Source organism: Strix uralensis, chromosome 22 (assembly GCF_047716275.1).
Source record: "Strix uralensis isolate ZFMK-TIS-50842 chromosome 22, bStrUra1, whole genome shotgun sequence".
Classification (NCBI taxonomy): domain Eukaryota; kingdom Metazoa; phylum Chordata; class Aves; order Strigiformes; family Strigidae; genus Strix; species Strix uralensis.
The window spans coordinates 5,769,406-5,787,820 of NC_133993.1; the positions used below are offsets into that span (position 1 = coordinate 5,769,406).

The 18,415-nt window shown below is 48.9% G+C and overlaps 1 protein-coding gene across 1 annotated transcript; it reads left to right on the forward strand.

Moving 5' to 3' along the window:
* Positions 1-10,303, forward strand: LOC141953324 (gametocyte-specific factor 1-like). The gene is made up of 7 exons (XM_074891814.1): positions 1-124; positions 1,927-2,024; positions 4,199-4,325; positions 5,307-5,393; positions 5,829-5,889; positions 6,877-6,957; positions 9,632-10,303. Exons 1-7 carry the CDS (start codon positions 103-105, stop codon positions 9,726-9,728), a joined length of 573 nt encoding a protein of 190 aa, XP_074747915.1. The 5' UTR covers positions 1-102; the 3' UTR covers positions 9,729-10,303.
* The last annotated feature ends 8,112 nt before the right edge of the window (positions 10,304-18,415 follow it).

The following is an 18,415-nucleotide window of genomic DNA, read 5'->3' on the forward strand; positions in this document are numbered from 1 at the left end:
GCGGTTGCTAGGAAACAGCCGCGCAGGCGCAAAGGCGCCGAGCAGCGCGCGAGAACCGCGACCGCTGCCTGAGGGGCGCCGGCCCCGGCCCGGTCCCGCGGCATGGAGTTGGAGGAGGAGTGCGGTGAGGCTCGGCGTGGGGTCCCGCCGAGGGGAGGGGGACGGAAGGGGAAGGCGGCCGCCGTCACTGCGGGCAGGGCCCGGCCCCGGGTCTGTCTCCGTGCAGTCTGTGCCAGAGCCAAGCAGGCTCCAGTGGGTCGTTGATTATTTTAACTAGGCCACTGTTATACGTGCTTCTGGTGCGGCTGGGGTCCGGCCTTTAGGAAGTACCTGGATAAAGTGACTTAATTTGGTTGAAGTGTTGCTCCTCTCTGTAGCTGTTGTCTCAGCTGGCTCCAGATGTACATTTTCAGGATTGTTGGGGATTTGTGTTTGCATGCAGTACGGGACAGGGGTCTCGTTGGCACATGGCATTGCTGTGGAGGCTTTGCTCGTTGCAGCCTTGTGTTAACTGTAGCTATTTACCTGATGAAGCCCCTTCCTGTGATTTTTTTTGTTTGCTGCTTTATGTACCTCATCCTCTGGTACTCATCTCTGTCTCCTTCCTTTTACTGGTAACACACTTGGTCTGATCTTGTGTTGAGCCAGGTCACTGAGAAGCTACTTCTGATTGTTCTTCTAGGGGTATCTGAACCAGTACAAAGCTTGTCAACCCTTCTTAATGATAAAGTCTTTAGTTTTCAGCTGTTCTAATGACCTGAACTGGCTAATGAAGGTCAGAGCTGCTCACAGGTGGCAGAGCTGGCAGCAGCGGCACTGCACAGCTGAGATGGAAGAAGGATTTGGTCTGTCCTTCCTTTCTTCCTGGTGGCTCACAGCGTGAAGTCTGCTCACTGTGAGTTGTGGAACAACATCTTAACCAGCTGTCAGCCTGTGGGCTGATGGAGCTCCCTGCCCTGGCTGTTGAGGCAACTGAGCACCAATACATGTCTAAGAGAAGGGGGGGTGATGGCGGGGAAGAGGCTAAAGCAGCAGCAGCCCATACTTAGATCTGTTTAAGCTACTGTGTAATCAAATCCTAAATGTGCTAAAAGCCTGTGCAAAAAAGAGCAGCAGAGCAGAAAGGATGACAGAAAGCAGAAAGGTACACACTGGCTTCCTGGTGTGTACCCCCCACACAGACAGCAGGCAGCAGGGGGGACCTGTGTCATCTTCTGGCTGCCTCTCTTCCTCACTGAGAATATGAAAATGTGTTTTTTTTAATAGAGGTATTAATATTTATATTTTATCTATAAATTATATCACGTATGCATGCACTCATGCTGCTTCGCTGTTCAGTGCCTAGATTCCTGGGTGATTTAGCTGGTCTAGTAACTCCTCAGCTTCTAAATAATTGCATGACATGAAAAGTTTCATTTACAAGTCACGTGCACCATGTTAGGCACGCTGCTTCCTCAGAAATGAAACTAAATTGCCTGGCATTCTTCCTCCAGCAAAAGTAGTTGTTGATCAAAAAAGCTGTGGTTCAGACTGACAGTGCTCCTGAAGGCACTGATGGGTGTGTCATCATCCCAGATTCTCCTCTAAGATAGCTGGAAAAGTGCTGCTGTTCTCATTCGCTTTGAGTAAGTGTGGTTACCTACCTAATAAGGTAACTTAAAGAGGAGTTATGCTCAGTGCTACTGACTATTCTGTCTGTTTTGACTAACATTCCAGTCACCTCAGACTTCATAATTAATTTGTTTGGTTATGCAAAACAGGTGCCTGCTTTAATGAGTGGTTTCAAACTAAGAACAACTGGTTTAACTCCCTGAGATCACAGCCCTGATGCGGTGGTATGGTTTTTTTCCCGCTTCGCTGAGTTAGTGATGTTAGATCTTGTCTTTCTAATTAGTTTTTTTCCTCTCTGTTTTTCTGTTCTACTAGATGTTTTGGATCCAGAGAGATTAATACCATGTCCATATAATAAACATCATCGAATCAGAGCCTGTCGTTTTCCCTATCACCTTGTAAAGTGTAAGAAGGTAAGCTGGTCTGCTAAACAAGGCACTGAATGGGAGTAATTCTGTGTGTGGTGTCATTCTTGTTGCATTTTCTGGCTGGCCAGAGTAAGTTCCTGACAAATAGCCTTGTTAAGGCTTTATTTCATACAACTCTATTATTTAGTTAGTAATAGCTTCAAGCATATGTTAATTCACCCAAGACCAGTGTGGCTCTGGTGAAAGGAGATGGAGATTCTTCATGGTTAGGTCAGGGAGGAAATTCTGGCCTCTTCCAGCAGCTCACTCAGCAGTACATTTTTCCACTTAAGTTGAAGAGAGAACTCAGTCTGAGCTATGTGCACCCCTTCTGGCTAGTCAGAGTAGAAGTGTTGTGAGGTTGGAATTCCTTCTTTGAGTGCTGGAAACGCAGCTGCCTAGCAGAGAGATTTTTTTGTTATGTTTTCCTAATAACTGTTTAATGTGCATCTGGCAGAAACTGCACATCCTGGGCTCAGCACATATGGGAGAGGTTTTTTTCCCCCTCTCCATCTTTTATCCAGAATTTGAGTACAAATCACTTAATAGGAAGCATTTTTTCCTCTTCTCTGCTGTTTGTTTTCTTTAAACTGGCCAGGTGCTAGCATCTGACTGGGTTTTTGCTGAGACCTTTTAAAACCCCCTTGTTCCTCTCTAATTTTGCCAATGTCTTTTTAAAATAATATAACAGTGCTGTGCCTTCCAGTTAAGATGAAGTTGTAGGGGGTGTGTCCTGGTATTGGTACTTATAAACAATTCATTTTGGTGGAACTAGGGCCTTAAAAAATATGAAGTAACTAGTGAAAGTGGTGGGCAGAGCGAAGTGGCAAGTACCTCCACCTCTTCAACATTCATAAGGGCTGAAATTTTCCTTGTTGACCCGCTGTAAATTTTGGCAAGAATGTGCACGTGTGCTAGGTGAACAGTGTTGGCAAGTAAGCTCTTACCCATGTTGGTTTTGCCCTTGTATTGCATAACTGATGGCCGGTTTTGGCAAGCTTGCCTGGTTAGGAGGATGAGGTGAGATAATGATCACCAGTCAGACACAGTTGGTGTCTGTAAGTAATTAGCAGAAGAAGGGCTCGGGGATTATCATCTGATCCATCTGAAGGTGCAACTGCGTGATTATTTGCAGCAGCAAGCATCTGGATGGAGATTGTCCTTCTTGTTTGGTAGTTTGTTGAATTTCCTTTGCATACCCTATGCATAAAATCCAATTAAACGCTTCCACCTGCCTTGGCTTCCCATTGCTTTGTGCAAATGCAGCCCTGCCACAGAAACAGGACACTGCAGGCAGAGCAAGTTGAATCCTTCCAGCTTGAACTGTGTTAGCGTTGAGAAGCTTCTGTTATGTGGCCGGAATAGCTTGCTCAAGCTGGTTGAAGCAAATGATGGACACATGAGGACACGGCAGCCCTGGCTGTACAGACCAGGTAGTGACAACTGCCCTGGATGTGCCTGCGGCCTGCGCTGTCATCAGCGGTAGTGAGCAGTGTCTGTGCAAGGCCCTTGTGCCTCCGCATCTGCTGCGGGTGCAAGTCTGATCCCTGACCGCCAGAGCTGCGTCAGCCAGAGCCAGGCAGGCACGGGTACAGTGGCAAAGTTGTGCTTTTCCCAGTAAAGGCTGTATCATTTGCAGGGGCTGGGCTAACTTACCGTAGTGACAGCTGAGCACTGCCAGTAGAACCTGTGTCTGTGATAAAGTTTTTGTTGAATGGTAATCGTCTAGCATTAAAGTCCTTGCTACCATCTCCCTAGCTGTTTTGAAAGGTTTAAGGAATTTCTCTGCCTTTGTGCCTGCTTATTGAAAAAATGGTTATCTGAATAGTTTAGATTTGCCTGACATCTCCCCCCTGTTGTTTTCAAAATAGTTTCATCTGTGCTTTAAACCATGCCATACTGCCAGTTGCAGCAAATTGTAGGGAGTTCAGCTGAGAGTGTGTTTCATTTCAGTCAACTCAAGGGTGGCTGAGTTTCTGAGTGAATTGTGTTTTAAAGAACAGTCATGTTAGTTTCCTCTGCATTTTTAGTAAATGTCTGAACAATATATTACCATTCCTTTTTTAGGCTTTTTTTTTTAAAGCTACATCACAAATATCCTTGGGTTTTTTTCTGTGGGTTAGCAAGAGATAAGTGAACTTGAGAGATATGGCACACGATTTTGGTTTTCCCTTGTCTAGAGCTACCCTGAAGTTGCAAAGAAGTTGGCCACGTGCCCTTTCAATGCTCGCCATCTAGTTCCTCAAGCTGACCTCAGCGATCACGTATTGAAGTGCAGTGACAAAGGGTTAATTGAGCAAGATATAGGTAAGAGAACCACCTGTGCTCTGAGATGTTTGTTCACCCTGGAGGCTGACATCTCCTGTTTGTAAGGATAGCTCATAGAATAACCAAAAAGTGGGAGTCAAGTTATTGTCTATAGTTTTGTGTGACACGGCAGCATTGTGAAAACTTGAGTCTGACTTGCTTTGATTTATTGGTTAGGCTCATGAGAATATTGCAGATACTCCTGGTAGACCTTGCATGTATTTTGTTACTGGGCTCGTTGAATAAAAAGGTTTCCCACTAGACTGTGTATGTTGAAGTACCTCCAGCAGGAGCTGAGATACTTTAATGACCAGAAGGACAGACCCTTCTTTTTGTAAAGCTGGTCTCCCTTTGTTTAGGCTTGACCACTGCTGCCATGTGAAAAGTTCATTTCACCAAACAGATGTCTAAGCTGTGGAAACCCCTGCAGCTGTTCTCCAGGGCAACCTGAGTACTTCACTGAGCATGGGGCAGCCCCTCTTCCAGGCTGCTCTGCTGCTGCATTTGGATCATCTGCCCTTCAATTAAGATTGAAACCTTCTGTCCAGTGGGGGGTGGGGGGGGCTGTCCAAAACCCCCAAAATATTTAGGAAGGCATCCTGTGCTATGCAGTGTCTTTTCCATCCCCTGCAGTGGCTCTTTAACTATTGCCACACTACAGAGCAGATAGATAGTTTTCAGTGCAATTGTTGCACTGAGGCTAGCAGTGATGCCTGCATTCATGTAAGCGTGTTTCCACTGCACTCAAGCATCCCTGGACATAAAGTTCCAGGGGGCAGAGGCTCTTCCTTTTCATTGAAAAAGGCTAACTCAGAGTTGCTCGATTTCAGATCAGTACCTGACTTCTGGGTGTACCTAACCTGTCTGCATTGAGCAGGATTTCCTCTAAAGCCAAGAGGTTTTTTACAGCTTGATCCAAAGAACTTACTGTCTCTGAAGCAGGACTGACAGCTAGTCATTGAGTTTTCTCTCTTCCTGAAGAAAATTGGTCCTCTGGCTTCCAGAGAGAGCAGATGAATGGAATGAGCACGTGGCAGGCACCTCCATGTGATGAAGACTGGGAAACAGGTGAGGAACTTCCCCATCTGCCACGCTGATGCCTTCTCCCTGGTCCTGTCCTTCAACTCCACTTGGAACCATGTGAGTCCAGAGATGCTGTTCACTTGGGTCTCGCTTGTAGGACACCTTGCTTATGTTCATTCCTAAAAACACACATTTCTCCACCCAGCAGGCTTTTCTTGGTATAGAGAACTATTCAACATGCCTGCCATAACTGGCATGGAGATGTATTTCCAAGCGTCTGCTCCTTCCAGTATAAGCTTTTATACCTTATGTGCAATTATGACAATGGAAACATAACTTTTATGTTCCTCAGTGAAATGACAGTGAAGCAGATACGTTCATCATTAGATCAACTTTTACTCTCTCTTGAACAACAGAGATGTTCCTGATCTGGTGGTGATTGCTGGAGTTCTGAACAACAACATCTGTTTCCTTTTGCAGAGTTGTCAGAGCAGTCAGATTCTCCTTTTGTTTGGGGCATGATCAACTCTGGCATAAACAGGTAGGGAGTGTGAGTTTGATTCCTTACAACAGTGTTTTGTATAGAGCAGTGTTGCAGCCTACTCCCAGCCCAGCCTTGATGGCTGGACACGGGCTGACTTTGCTGCTGTGCAAGCCCTGGGAGGAGGGATACTGATGAACGGTGGATGTTGTTAGGGTGCTGCTTCGGATTTACTTCCTTTCTCATGTGACTGGCCCGTGCAAGGGAAGGAAGCCCTTAGAAACACAGATACTGTCTGCTCTCGCATGCATGTGGCAGGGCGCTCTTCCTGCCCGTGGCCTGTGTTCAGTTCCTGCTGGCTGGCTGGCCAGCGTGCAGCGGTGAAAGGTGCTCAGCCCTTACGCTGACTTTGGAAGTGTGGCCAGGTGCCTCCCTCTGGAGCCTTTTCAAACAGTTGCTGAGCTCTGTTGAGCTAATGGTTAGCTAGCAGTCCCTTGTGACCTCCTGTCACCTTGGACTTGGCAGATGTGCTGGCATTAGGGCCCTGTGTTAGCAGAAATCTCCCCCTCTTGCCCTTTGCAAAGTGTAATCACAGTTTGGTTTGGGGAGTGGGGAGCTTAATGGCCAGCTGCTAACTGGGTGGAGCTGCCTTGCCTGGTTTCATTGATCCGACAGGCTGTGTACAGCGTGGCTGCAGGCTGTGTACAAGATGTGATGGCACCACCAGCCTTGCCAAAGGATGGTTTAAGGTTCGTCTAAGCCCATATGTAACAGCAGTCCTGCACTTGACAGCTCTGCAGTTCTGTATGAGCTCAGCCATGATATACCTCCCCTCCCATAAGGGGTGGCAGCAGTGCTATCTGTTTTCACTTGTTACATTTCTGGGAAAACCTTCTAGTGTCTAGAGCATATGTAGCTCTTCTAAGCACCATCACCTCCGAGTGGCAAAGCACTACCCCCTTACGTCCCTGCTCTCCTCCGTGCTATAGTAAAACGCATAAATTTGAGCAAGTGCATTTGTCAGGAGAAGTAACTGAAGTCTTTCAGTTCCAGTACCACCTTTGAACAGAAGAATTGCTTGCCTTCAAGAGTACGTGCCCCTGAGTCCTTCCCAGATGCCATATTGTTGTAAGTACCATGCATCTAGTTTTGGCACTGTGACTTCTGTAGATTGTGACAGTCGCTGAAATCTCTGGCTGCAGCAGTGCTTTATGGGCACCACTGCAGGGACAGGAGGGGTAGTATAGAACACCTGCCTCCCTGAGCACAGCTTCTGAGGGAATCTGATGCTTGGATCATCCTCTGTATCTTTTCTTTGAAGCATTCTCTGATTCTTTATTTCATATTCTTGACAGGCCCTTCATTACAGTGGTCCAGTTTAAGCAGCCCTGCTCCCCAGCCTCTTTGGCTCTGTCTCTAAACAAGTCTTTTCACACTATCTACTCTAACCCCTTTCACCCCCCACCCTCCTCCCCTGATTTAAACCAAATTATTTCCTTGCTTTGTGGAACTCTGCTGTCAGATGCAGCTAAGTCAGAGCAGAGGTAAAACTAGGGCTGCGTAAACCAGCACTACTGGGGGAAAAAAACCTATCAAATTCCATCTGGAGGTGAGAGGGAGAAAGCTTCCCATGTTGAAGTGTCTGATGCTGAAATCACACACCATTATTTGCCGTTAGCAGCAAAGCAAAAGCTTAAAGGTGCTTGTAGATAAGCCTTGTTGCCGAGGTGGCAAGTGCTGCTTCAGCAAAGACCACTCTCACTTGGGGGAGTGGAGGAAATTCTTGTATTTTTCTCTATCTCATGCCAAAAATGTGTCTTGCCCTTTTCAGAGTTTGGAGTATTAGCATCTCTTCCCCCTGGAAGTTCGTTCTCCCAGCACTAAATTGCTCCCTTTCTAGAACAGTAGAGCTCCTGCAGATGGCAGATACTCTCTGAATCTGCTGGCAGGACTCTGTAGACTTGGCTGTTGCTGCATGACAAGTTTTTGCAACATTTGAGTTCATAAAACCATCCTTGGTTGCCAAATCTTTTCCCCAAGAGTTTATTTCATAGGTTACCCTCATCTTCATTTGGTGATCTTTGTTACACTGTTACTGAGTAAATGGACTGATAAATTTACAGGGCACCAACTCAGCAGCTTTTCCTCCTGTAGTTAACAGGAAAACCACAGGAGTTAGCAAGTCTCTGTTGGTTCACTTGTTGAATGGCAGTGCTGATGATCTGTGAAGTTGTTCTATTTGCTCCAGTGATTTGGGAAGAGCAGGAGAACTTCTGAAGTGGTGATGGCTTTTAAGGGGTGGGGAAGGGGGCTGATTTAAAGTAGAGAAGGTACCATCTGAGGTCTGAGTAGGTTCCTGATCAGAGGAGTGATAGTGGGAAACAGAACAGCAAGGGGGAGTTGCACATACCACTAAAATCCTGTCCCTTAGCTTGATGCTTTAAAATAAGTGTAAGCATTTGCAAAAGAGGCCCCTTCAGAGTTGTGTGATGATGTTTTCTGTGAACTGTAAACGAAAGGATGCAATTACTCTGGGCAGGGAGGGCGGGAGAGGAAATGCCCTGCAAGAATGGCAGATCTGTCTGAATTCAGGCCTTGGTGTAGCAGGAACTATTATAGTCCCATTGCAGTGGAAGTCAAGAAGCACACAACAGAGTGATTTCCAGGAGTTTCTACCCTGCACCATAACCATGTGTCTTGCATCTGCAAAGCAGCACTACATATTGCTGTTCTCAGGATTGTATGGTGTCTGGAGTGAATTCTGTGGAACCTTTACTGGGCATTTGTGAGAACATTTGGTTCTTTGCTGGGGAGGTGCTGTGGTCATAACACCTGTAGCTAGCAAAGTCATATTTGAGGGCCTGTTACAGCCTGGAGAGCATAAAGTAAGTTCTAAGAGTTTCTCCGGCCTGTAAAGAGGCTGAGACTTCCTACTGCATAATGTTTAATTAAAATCATCTGCATCAGCCAGACTGATACAAGGAAATGATCACCTACTTTGCAACTTACTTATAGCAACTTACAATGATTTCTGAATATTGCTTAAGAATCCTGCTTGCCCTGACTGTTCTGTGGAAGCTTACCAAGGACTACTGTGTTCATCAAAACAACGCAGTTTTCTGTGGAAACTTACCAAGAATTACTATGTTCGGCAAAAATAAGAGCCATGTCCTTGGAAAGCAGATGGGTTCTAACAAGTTTATGGATAGAGAGCCATGTATGGGTGGTAGACATTAATAGACTGGTGCTTTTAGATAAGATAGAGGTGGTAAACCAGTGGGAACCACTCTTGTTGTTCAAGAAATTGGCTGAGAGAATCTGCGCGTGCTCCGAGGAAAAGTATGAGGTGAGGAGGACTGTGAGCCTTCCTCCAACAGACCCCGGAGACGCCCCCCAGGAGGCAATGGGCAGGTGCAGAGAGAACATAAACTGCTGACACCGGCCTTTTGAACTAACCCAGCCTCACTCATGCATATGGATGTGTGTGTTATGTGATGCCATGAATATGTATAGCCACACTCGATAAGTTTCTGGTAAAATGTGCAGTGGGTGTGTAAGCTTTGTGGAGAAATCCCCTTGCATCCCGGCCGGAGTAAACATACCAACATACCTGCTGGATAACTCTATTCGAGTTGTAGAGCCTGTTTTCCACAAGTCAAGACCTAGAAGTATTTTTTCTGTGCATGCACTTTTTCCTTTTTATTTTGACAGCATCTCAGTTTGTCCACATAGGATATGTGTAGTGGACAATTTTGGTTTTAAACTACGTTGTCATTTACAGATACTTCTGTCTTCTTCCTAGAAAGCATCCTGATCGCACCTCTGCAGCTTCAAGCCTTAACTTTGTCACGTGGGTGCGTGGTGCTTCAAGTCATAAAATAATGGGGAATCCTCTGTGAATTGCCTACAGTGTGTATAATACCAAACACATGAAATTGAAAGAGTATGCTCAAGTACTTGTCTAGTTTCCCTTAGAGTTCTGTAGTTTTCTAACACTTAAAACATGTTTGAGAGTTGTAACAACTGTTCTCTTTTGGGGGGGCAGGCAGGAAGGGGACAGGAATGGTTTAAATCACTAAAAATACATGTTTAGGGCTGTGTAAATGTTTGGATCCAGCAGTATATTTCTAAAAATGGGTGCAAGGTACAAAATGGGATCTAAATACACAAACACAAAGAACTCAGAAACCAGACATGGTATTTGTCTAGAAAGAAATTAATGCCTTTTACATTTTTAAAAGAATGTTTCTCAAAATACTAAATTTTCACCATTTGTATTACTACCTATGTAAAATAATACATGTTGACTAGAATGTGCAAAGTTAGGATTAAAGTTTGGTTCTGTCAAGATTCTTGTTGGCAATTTTGAGTAAAAAGGTTATGAATACTGTTGGACCCATTTTATATTTTGAAGACATCTGCAGTGATTTGTTATACTCTTGTTCTGTTGAATAAATAAATGCTTACACAGTAAGCCCTCCATTTGACCTTTTATTTGATTTTTTTTTTTTTTTTTTTGCTGTCACTTTGAATGAAAGTGGTGACAAATGTCAGCTGTTGGATTGTTCCTGGTTTCACTGCATTATAATTTTACAGATAGATGCCATAATTGGGCCCCATTATCCTGAGCTCATTTAATTGCCTGCTGGTGGAAGGCTGGCAGTACTTAGAGCAGTAACTACCGGCTTTTTGCTGGGTCTTGCCTCCTGTCTGCGCTGCAGAGGAGAGCTGTGGGTGCGCCTGCTTGTGGGAGCCACCCTGTCCCAGGGCCCAGCACTGTCCTCCCACAGCCCAGCCCTCCGGGAAAGGACCAGATGGGCCTGCAAGGTCATGACCGTGATTTCAAAACACCCCCTGGGTCAATATGCAGGGGATGGGGACCACAAGAAGTGGGTTTGTCTTGTAGGTGTAGCCAACACGTGGCAGAGCTCCGAGTTCTGAAATCCTGTATCCTGGGCAGCTTCCTCAAGCCCCTGCCTGTGAGGAGCAGGAAACCCGCCATTTCACTGTTCCCTGCAAGATTAGCAGGCTGTTAAGGATGTAAAACACAAAGATGACCTTTCTCCAGCATTATGGCTATTTAAAGTCCCAGTAGCATCTTATCACTGGGCTGTTGACTCCCTCTGGTCTGTATTTACCACAGGACAAGGAATATTTTTAAAAGTCTGCCAAGTGGTACCTGCTCCAAGGTTACATGTGACAGTCACTGTGGTCACAGCCACATAGTCCCATGTTAAATCCTCAGTGTCTCTTGTGATGGGCAGGTCCTGCAGTGCTGCAGCCTCACCCGTTCCCCAGAGGCTGGATGTGTCCCTTGCCAGGAGAAGCTGATGGGGTGTAGGAAAATATCAGCTCCTTTTGGCCGGCTGGGGAGGGTCTGGAGCACACGCCTGGGTGACTTTCCCCTGGCCTGATCTTCTGGGTAGCTGTGCCTGCTCCGAGCGCTCCTGTGGGTGCTCCCTGCCTGCTGGGCCATCGCTGCCCTGTCTGAGCTACCAGCCCTGTGGCCACAGGACCGGTCTGACTAGAAATGCCGATGGAAAATTGGGATAGAAATGCTTGTGTCTGCAGTTGTCAGTGGTGATTCAGGAGGGAGGGAAAGAAACGGCATTTACCTTTAGGCACAGATTCCTCCGTGCTGGGGAGCTGAACATGCTGGAGTTCCTTGTTGTTTCTCCCGGTGCCCGTAGCCCTGTGTGGTGCCTGATGTGGTGCCTGATGGGTCTCCGAGCCCTGATTTGCACCCGGCCGCAGAGGTGCAGCAGCTCTGCTCAGCAGTGAGCTGCATCCATGCCCTTGGTGCAGCTCCTGCCCCCACAGACATCTAGTGCTCTGCTTTGCCCCCGTGGTTCACTGGTTCTGCACAGACTGTCTCGCACTGGTGGGCTCAGCCTGCGCTGCAGGACACCCCCGTGCTGTTGTGGAGCCCCCCTGGGGCTGGAGCACAGCCGGGTGCACAGGCCTATGTGGATCAGTGGGGAACCGGATCGCTTGTGCCTTGTGGGGTCTCTGCTCCCCGTGGGCTGTGACCTGGTCAGTGCAGCCACCTCCTGACAGATCCTCCCGTGGGGGCCCTGGTTTGCTGGATCCTTGCTGAGTCAGACTCTCCTCCACACCTTGGTGGTCTGGTCTGGGGTGCCCAGCACCTCTCTGCTTGGCTGCTGGCTGCAGCTGGAGCAGGGACACCGTGAGCAGGGTCTTGTGCCAGTTCCCACACTGTCCCTGCTGTTCTCACCTGCAGGATGCAGCACATGCTCTCCCTCAGCAGTCACAGGAAAGACATGTCCTTTCTCCTCCCACCAGTTCCAGAGTACTGGGGAAGGGATAAGCCCCTTCCCTTCCCACTCACATGGCCAAAACCAAGCCTGCACAAAAACTCGTTTATTTTTCACTTTGTTGTCTTGAGGGAAGAAGGTGGAGCTCTACCTTTAGCTGCACTTCTCAGGGTCAAGGTCTGCATGGACGGGTTTGGTTCTCTCAGCCTGACCTCTGGCACCCATCAGTTTGCACTGCTGAGGTCTCAGCCCTTCGTTGCTGACTCCAGAAGTCCATGCAATCCTCTGGTCACAGCCAGCGGCACCCCTTTCTCCTGTTTCCCTCCACTTTCCCCACGATCTAGAGATGAAGATGGTGCCTGTAATCCCACAGAGATGCACTCATGGCTGCAGTGTGTCTGTGTGCATTGTTCACACCCAGTGGCATAGCCCTGGAAAAACTCCCCTGTCTCTCCCTCCCCCAGCAGTTCAGGCTGCTCTTTCCTCAGTGCTTCAGCTAATTGGGATTTGGGGTAGTTGCATTTGTTCCCAGCCGATATCCAGGAGCGCAGCACTGTCCAGTGTCGCCCCACCAAAGGGGGCAGGGATCCTTGTTACTGCAAAGAAGCAGCTTTGACTCTGATCAGTTAAAGCCTGCTTAGTCACTCTTGTAATGTAATCATGACACATAAATACAGGGTCCTGAACTATATTGTCTCCCACCCAGTGCAAAGGGGAAGGGGGTGAGAGAAAGCAGGAATGAGGAAGACTTTCCATCATGGGGGTGTTTACAAGCAAATATAAAGTGCTGGAGGTGGGAGAGAAGGGAACAGATCTACCCAGTGGGGCAAGGAAACACCAGCTGCAAAATGCCCCTTCACACTTGTTCTGGAAGGTGACCAAGCCCTTAGTATTGTTTTGCCTTTGAAGTTCAGTGTCCAGCTCCTTTGTGCTGTGGTCAGGAAGGCTGGAGGAGAGAGCTGGGTGGTGGTGGGAACCACGCTGTCCAGGGACTCTCTCCAGACCACAGCCTTTGTGTTCTGGCTGTACCCTGCTCTTTGCAGCGGTAGTTCAGCCTGAGTTGCGCTCAGGAGTTGCATGTAGTGTTTCCTTTAACTCCTCAGGGAACCACCTCCTGCTTCTGAACTCCAGGTTCCAGCAGGCGAGAGCGCCTGGGGTTACTGAAGGCGGCACAAAGTCTCCTTTTTCTGGCAGATCAGGCTCTGGTCCCAGATTTCAACTTTACAACCAAACCACATTTAAGAAGTCATTTCCCCTTCCCTGGCTTCTAGTCCAGGGTATAACTCATAAACCTAAAAGCACAGTTTCAGCTTGGAGCTCGTTTACAAGTGCTCGCTCAGCAACAGGCTGGGAATCAAAGCAGTGGCTGCCTGGGCTGCCCTCACAGCTGCAGTGCTGAGTGTATTTCTTTCAAATCAGTAGCTAAACCGTGCCTAAGGTGTCTCCTTAGGCAGCCCCTGACATGCACATTCCAGAGCAGGTAGATTGAAACAGCCCAACAGCTGTCCAGCATCTGGGAAGGACCTTCCTACACAGAGCTCCCAGCCTCTGGGTGTCTCACGGCAGCGGTTCCTATTCCCCGCCATGCACGGGTCACCGTGGGAAGGGCCACAGCCATCGTGTCTCATCCCTGCTGCTGTGACGTTCCTGTCCAGGGAATGCTGCCATGAGCCCCTGGGATTGCAGGTGTCACCCGCTGCGCAGGCAGCCGCGCCTGTTGCTGCCACCCGGCCCCCACTCGGGCTCCAGCGGGAGACCGGCACTTGCACACTCATCCCAGAGCCCCGTCCCCAAACCAGGCGGGAGCGCAGGCTCTGCAGACAAAGTCCTTGAGGATTCCCGTAGGGCTCTTCCCTCCTGCCACTGCCCGGCCTGGCGTGCCCCCCTCCCTGCCCACGAGGGGATGCGCCAAGCCAGCACCTGAGTTGCTCTGGAGGTGCCGTGATGGCCAAGGGAGCAGCACTCCTTTACTCCATCCAGCACAGCTGTTGGCTCTGACAATACACCTGCCCTGTATTTTGCAAGTCTGGTGTCACCTGAACTCCAGCCAGGTCGTCATTTCTACTGCCCGTGTGCAGAATGTTGGTATAACTTGCTGTTCTCTGGTACCAGGCCAGTTTTATTCCACCTCCCACTTTGCTCTCAGCTTTTCACTTCCCTAAATCAAGGTGCAAGGATAAATCCAAGAGTGGGAGAAGAACAAGAGCCAAATGATTGCCTGGGGAGGAAGAGGGCAGATTGCTGCCAAGAATCCCCCCCCAGGACTGCAGCAGCTCGTGCTTGCTGGGTACAGGGAGAGCCGGCCCTGGGCTGAGGGGGTGGGGGCGGGCGGGGGGGGAGTGCGGGGAAATGCTTCAGCACCCAAAGGCCTTGGGCAAGACAAAACAGAGTGAGGCAGGAGCACCCCCTGCAGAGCAACTATTAAAACTTTTGTACTATTTACACTGGTACTGTGAAAGCAGGATACCATCACCTCTGGATTGTGCTATAGCTCACAGGCTTTTTCTTCTACAGTTGAAGCATTCGATGTTGTTACTATAGTCATACCGTTGTTTTTTATTCTGAAGGGGATGTTGGTTTTGAACACGTATCAGTTGTAACCATGCATTATAGGGTTAACATTTGCAAACGGTAAACGTGCACAGGCGTACCTATAAAGCTTTGGTTACTAGACAAGTACAAACATCCTCTAGTACTTATCTGTACTATCTTCCTTCTAAATTCTATCCCATCCAATTATAATGTCTTAATTCATTATCTCCCCCCCAATCTGCATATACATTAAACGATTCACTCTGTTTTAACTGCTAAAACTTTGTTTCAAAATTTTTACCCCTCTGTTTTGCACCCTCCTGGATTTCTTCTACACATACAGTCACACCTTAAAGCACGTTGCTGAGGCAACAATACTATTTCTAGGCGTGAGCTGCTGCTTACCGTATTGAAGTCCTTTAGGGGACCACCCTAGGAGATCAGCCGTGAAGACCTGTCTCAGCAGACTGCCAAAGGCTGATCTGATCTATCTAGTTTATACCTGCATCACTGGATGAATTTTTAACTTGGAATTCTTTGCTGGATATTTTCTGATTTAATAAGTGTTTTGTAGCTGTGGGGAACTTTAATTACTACAAAATAAAACATAATTGCGAGAGAAGGATAATCTAAACCCTTGATCTCACATTTTAAATCCACAATCTCTTTATCAACAGCCACATTTTGCCCTCCACGTTCTTCCTTCGCTATCCTTCATTAGAACGGAGGGGGAAGGTTGAGCAGGACAGCGGGACTGCAGCGCCCCCCCGCCAGCATCAGCAGAGGGCAGGGCAGAGGGAGGTCTGGCCCCTCTCCAGTGCCAGAGGGAGCGGGCAGAGCACGCCGAGGTCCTGGGTGTCCCCTGCAGCACAGCTCCCACCTGCACCCCGCTCCCCCCCACACCCCCCTTCCACCACCACCATCTCCACTACCCTTCGGAGCCACCACCACTTCCAGGACCGTACAAGGCTGCCGCATCACCACCAGTCTCACCAGTGAGAGCCATCACTGGGAGCGCCTGGTCTGGAGCCAGCGCACACACAGCCCCCACCTTGCAGCCCCCCAGAGCAGAGGGACCCACTGGCACAGACTGGGCTACTCCACAGCCCCCCCGCGACCTCCTCCCTGCTGGCGCCGTCTCCTCTGCCTAGCCCTCCTCTCCACCCAGCCTGGAAGAAAACCCACCCGCTCCCCATCTCCTTTGTCCTCACTGCACACACCCTCCCTCAGCACCCAGGACTTGCCTGGTTTCGCCTCCCTGCACCCTCCCCTCCGGGCACCGCTTCCCCCTCGAGTGGGGCTGCCCCCACACCCCTTCCGGCATGGGCAAACAGCGGGGGAGCTGGAGGAGGCCCCCAGCTGCCCCCCGTGGTGGCCCCTTCCCCCGGCCCGTGGCTTTGCTTCCTTTGGCCACCAGCACATCGACACCAGCCCCCCGCACCCCTCACTAGTCTCAGTCCCAGCTGAGCTCCAGCTTTGACCCTCGAGTAACACCGATCCCTGCTGCTGGGGTACCCGACCCCGCTCCCCCTTCCTGTGAGCTTCCTTTGAGCTCAGGCAGGGGCTCCTGCCTCAATATTTAGACTATTGGAATTTGTCCAGCTTAAGTATCTGGGCACTTTACATGTTAGTCAAGGTAAAAAAAACAACTTTATTTTGGTTGAAAAATCTTTATTCACATAACACACCACATGAATCACATCATGTCCCACCCTTGCCCCTCTATGTATAAAATACTGGTAAAAAGTTTTTTTCCAGAGGCAAGTTAATTTCCGTGGTGTTCTCTCATGAGAACGCAGCTCATCCAGCAGCTGGACGCTCGTTGTGCCGCAGAAAGAACAGCTCTGCTGAAGGAAACGTGGTTCCTCCCAAGAAAGGAAACTTCCCAGAGAGCTGCAGCAGCAACACGTGTAAAGCCACCAGGGTCTCAGCTCTGTCTCATCTCGCGTTAGCAGGGATCCTGATCCCACCCCTGCTCCTACGGTGGCACACCGTAACCACAGAGGTGTCGGGGGTTACATTCACCATCTGAGATACCACAGATGCTCTTGTAAATCATTTTGGACTTAACACGTAGTACAAATGTGTTTGAAGTTGCACATCATCAAATCCAATTACCCAAGTGGCTCCTTCAAGCCCCACGTCACCTTTAGACACAATGAACAGCAAGGACACTTTGCTTACAAAAGGGCAATTAGCCACACAAGAACAAGGGCAAAATAAATGAACAGAGAAACATGTATTAAAACGCTAAGCTAGGCTCAAAACCAGAACAAAAATCCAGTTCCAATTATTTTATGGCTCCTACCACAAGCCAAATAAGGAAACAAATTGGCTAGAGTCCCACCTTGGTGTAAGACAAATCCTGCTACAACAGGTCACAACTATACAAACTTTAAACACCATCACATGACATCCTTTAAACACTAAACCATACAGTTGTAAAATCAAGGTGGAATTGGACCAGTTTATCAGAACAGAAAAAAAAATCACCAGGGATTGTAGAATCACAGGATGGTTTGGGTTGGAAGGGACCTTAAAGCTCATTCAGGCAGGGACACCTTCCACTAGCCCAGGTTGCCCAAAGCCCCGTCCAACCTGGCCTTGAACCCTTCCAGGGAGGGGGCAGCCACAGCTTCTCCGGGCAACCTGTGCCAGGGCCTCACCCCCTCACAGGGAAGAATTTCTTCCTTACATCTCATCTAAATCTCCCCTCTGTCAGTTTAAAACCGTTCCCCCTTGTCCCAACCCCACACCCCCTGATCAAGAGTCCCTCCCCCCTTTCCTGTAGCCCCTTTCAGTCCTGGGAGGCCGCTCTAAGGTCTCCCTGGAGCCTTCTCTCCTCCAGCTGAACCCCCCCAACTCTCTCAGCCTGTCCTCACAGGGGGGTGCTCCAGCCCCCCGAGCATCTTCGTGGCCTCCTCTGGCCCCGCTCGAGCAGGTCCGTGTCCTTCTGCTGTTGGTGCCCCCAGAGCTGGACCCAGCACTGCAGGGGGGTCTCACAGAGCGGAGCAGAGGGGGAGAATCCCCCCCTCGCCCTGCTGCCCACACTGCTCTGGGTGCAGCCCAGGATACAGTTGGCTTTCTGGGCTGCAAGTGCACGTTGCTGGCTCATAGTTTCCCATCCACTAATGCCCCCAAGTCCTTCTCCTTGGGGCTGCTCTCAGCCACTCCTCGCCCAGCCTGGATTTGTGCTTGGGATTGCCCCGACCCATGGGCAGGACCTTGACCTTGGCCTTGTTGAACTCCATGAGGTTTGCACGGGCCCATCTCTGCAGCCTGTCAAGATCCCTGTAAGGATCCCTTACATGGTGCCCAACTGATCTCACAGAATATGATCCTGCAAGTGCATAGTATGCTAAATCTATCAGGTTTCATATTTAAAATAAACTTAAGGTAAATTTAGATCTAAGATTTAGATTAAAGATACAGCAAGACAGACGGTCCATCACTGCAGACTTCCTCCTTTCCTTTTAATTCCCTAGTCCCTCAGGCTCCAATGAAAACCGATTCTGTACTAGGTCTGCGAATGTGTTCCCTTGGGAAAGCCTGGCAGAGCGAGGAACAAGAGCACAAAACACTTCCAAAGCATCAAACACACTGAAGAGCACAAAATGGACAGCCAGAAGGCACTGGCACACAGGATTGTGCTGATGGCACAACCAGGGGAGTTTTCCTGCTCTCTTCTGCTGAAGCATCCGATAGGATCATCCAGGCACTGACAGCATCTCGGCCTCCACCCTCACACCCTGACTGACTCTTCTCTTGCCCTGGGCTCC

Bases quoted from the DNA above. Each gene is read 5' to 3' on its own strand.
- LOC141953324 (XM_074891814.1), top strand. From the start codon at position 103: ATGGAGTTGGAGGAGGAGTGCG. The intron at 125-1,926 runs GTGAGGCTCGGC...CTGTTCTACTAG, and splicing joins GGAGTTGGAGGAGGAGTGCG to ATGTTTTGGATCCAGAGAGA. The intron at 5,890-6,876 runs GTAGGGAGTGTG...GAAGTCTTTCAG, and splicing joins ATCAACTCTGGCATAAACAG to TTCCAGTACCACCTTTGAAC.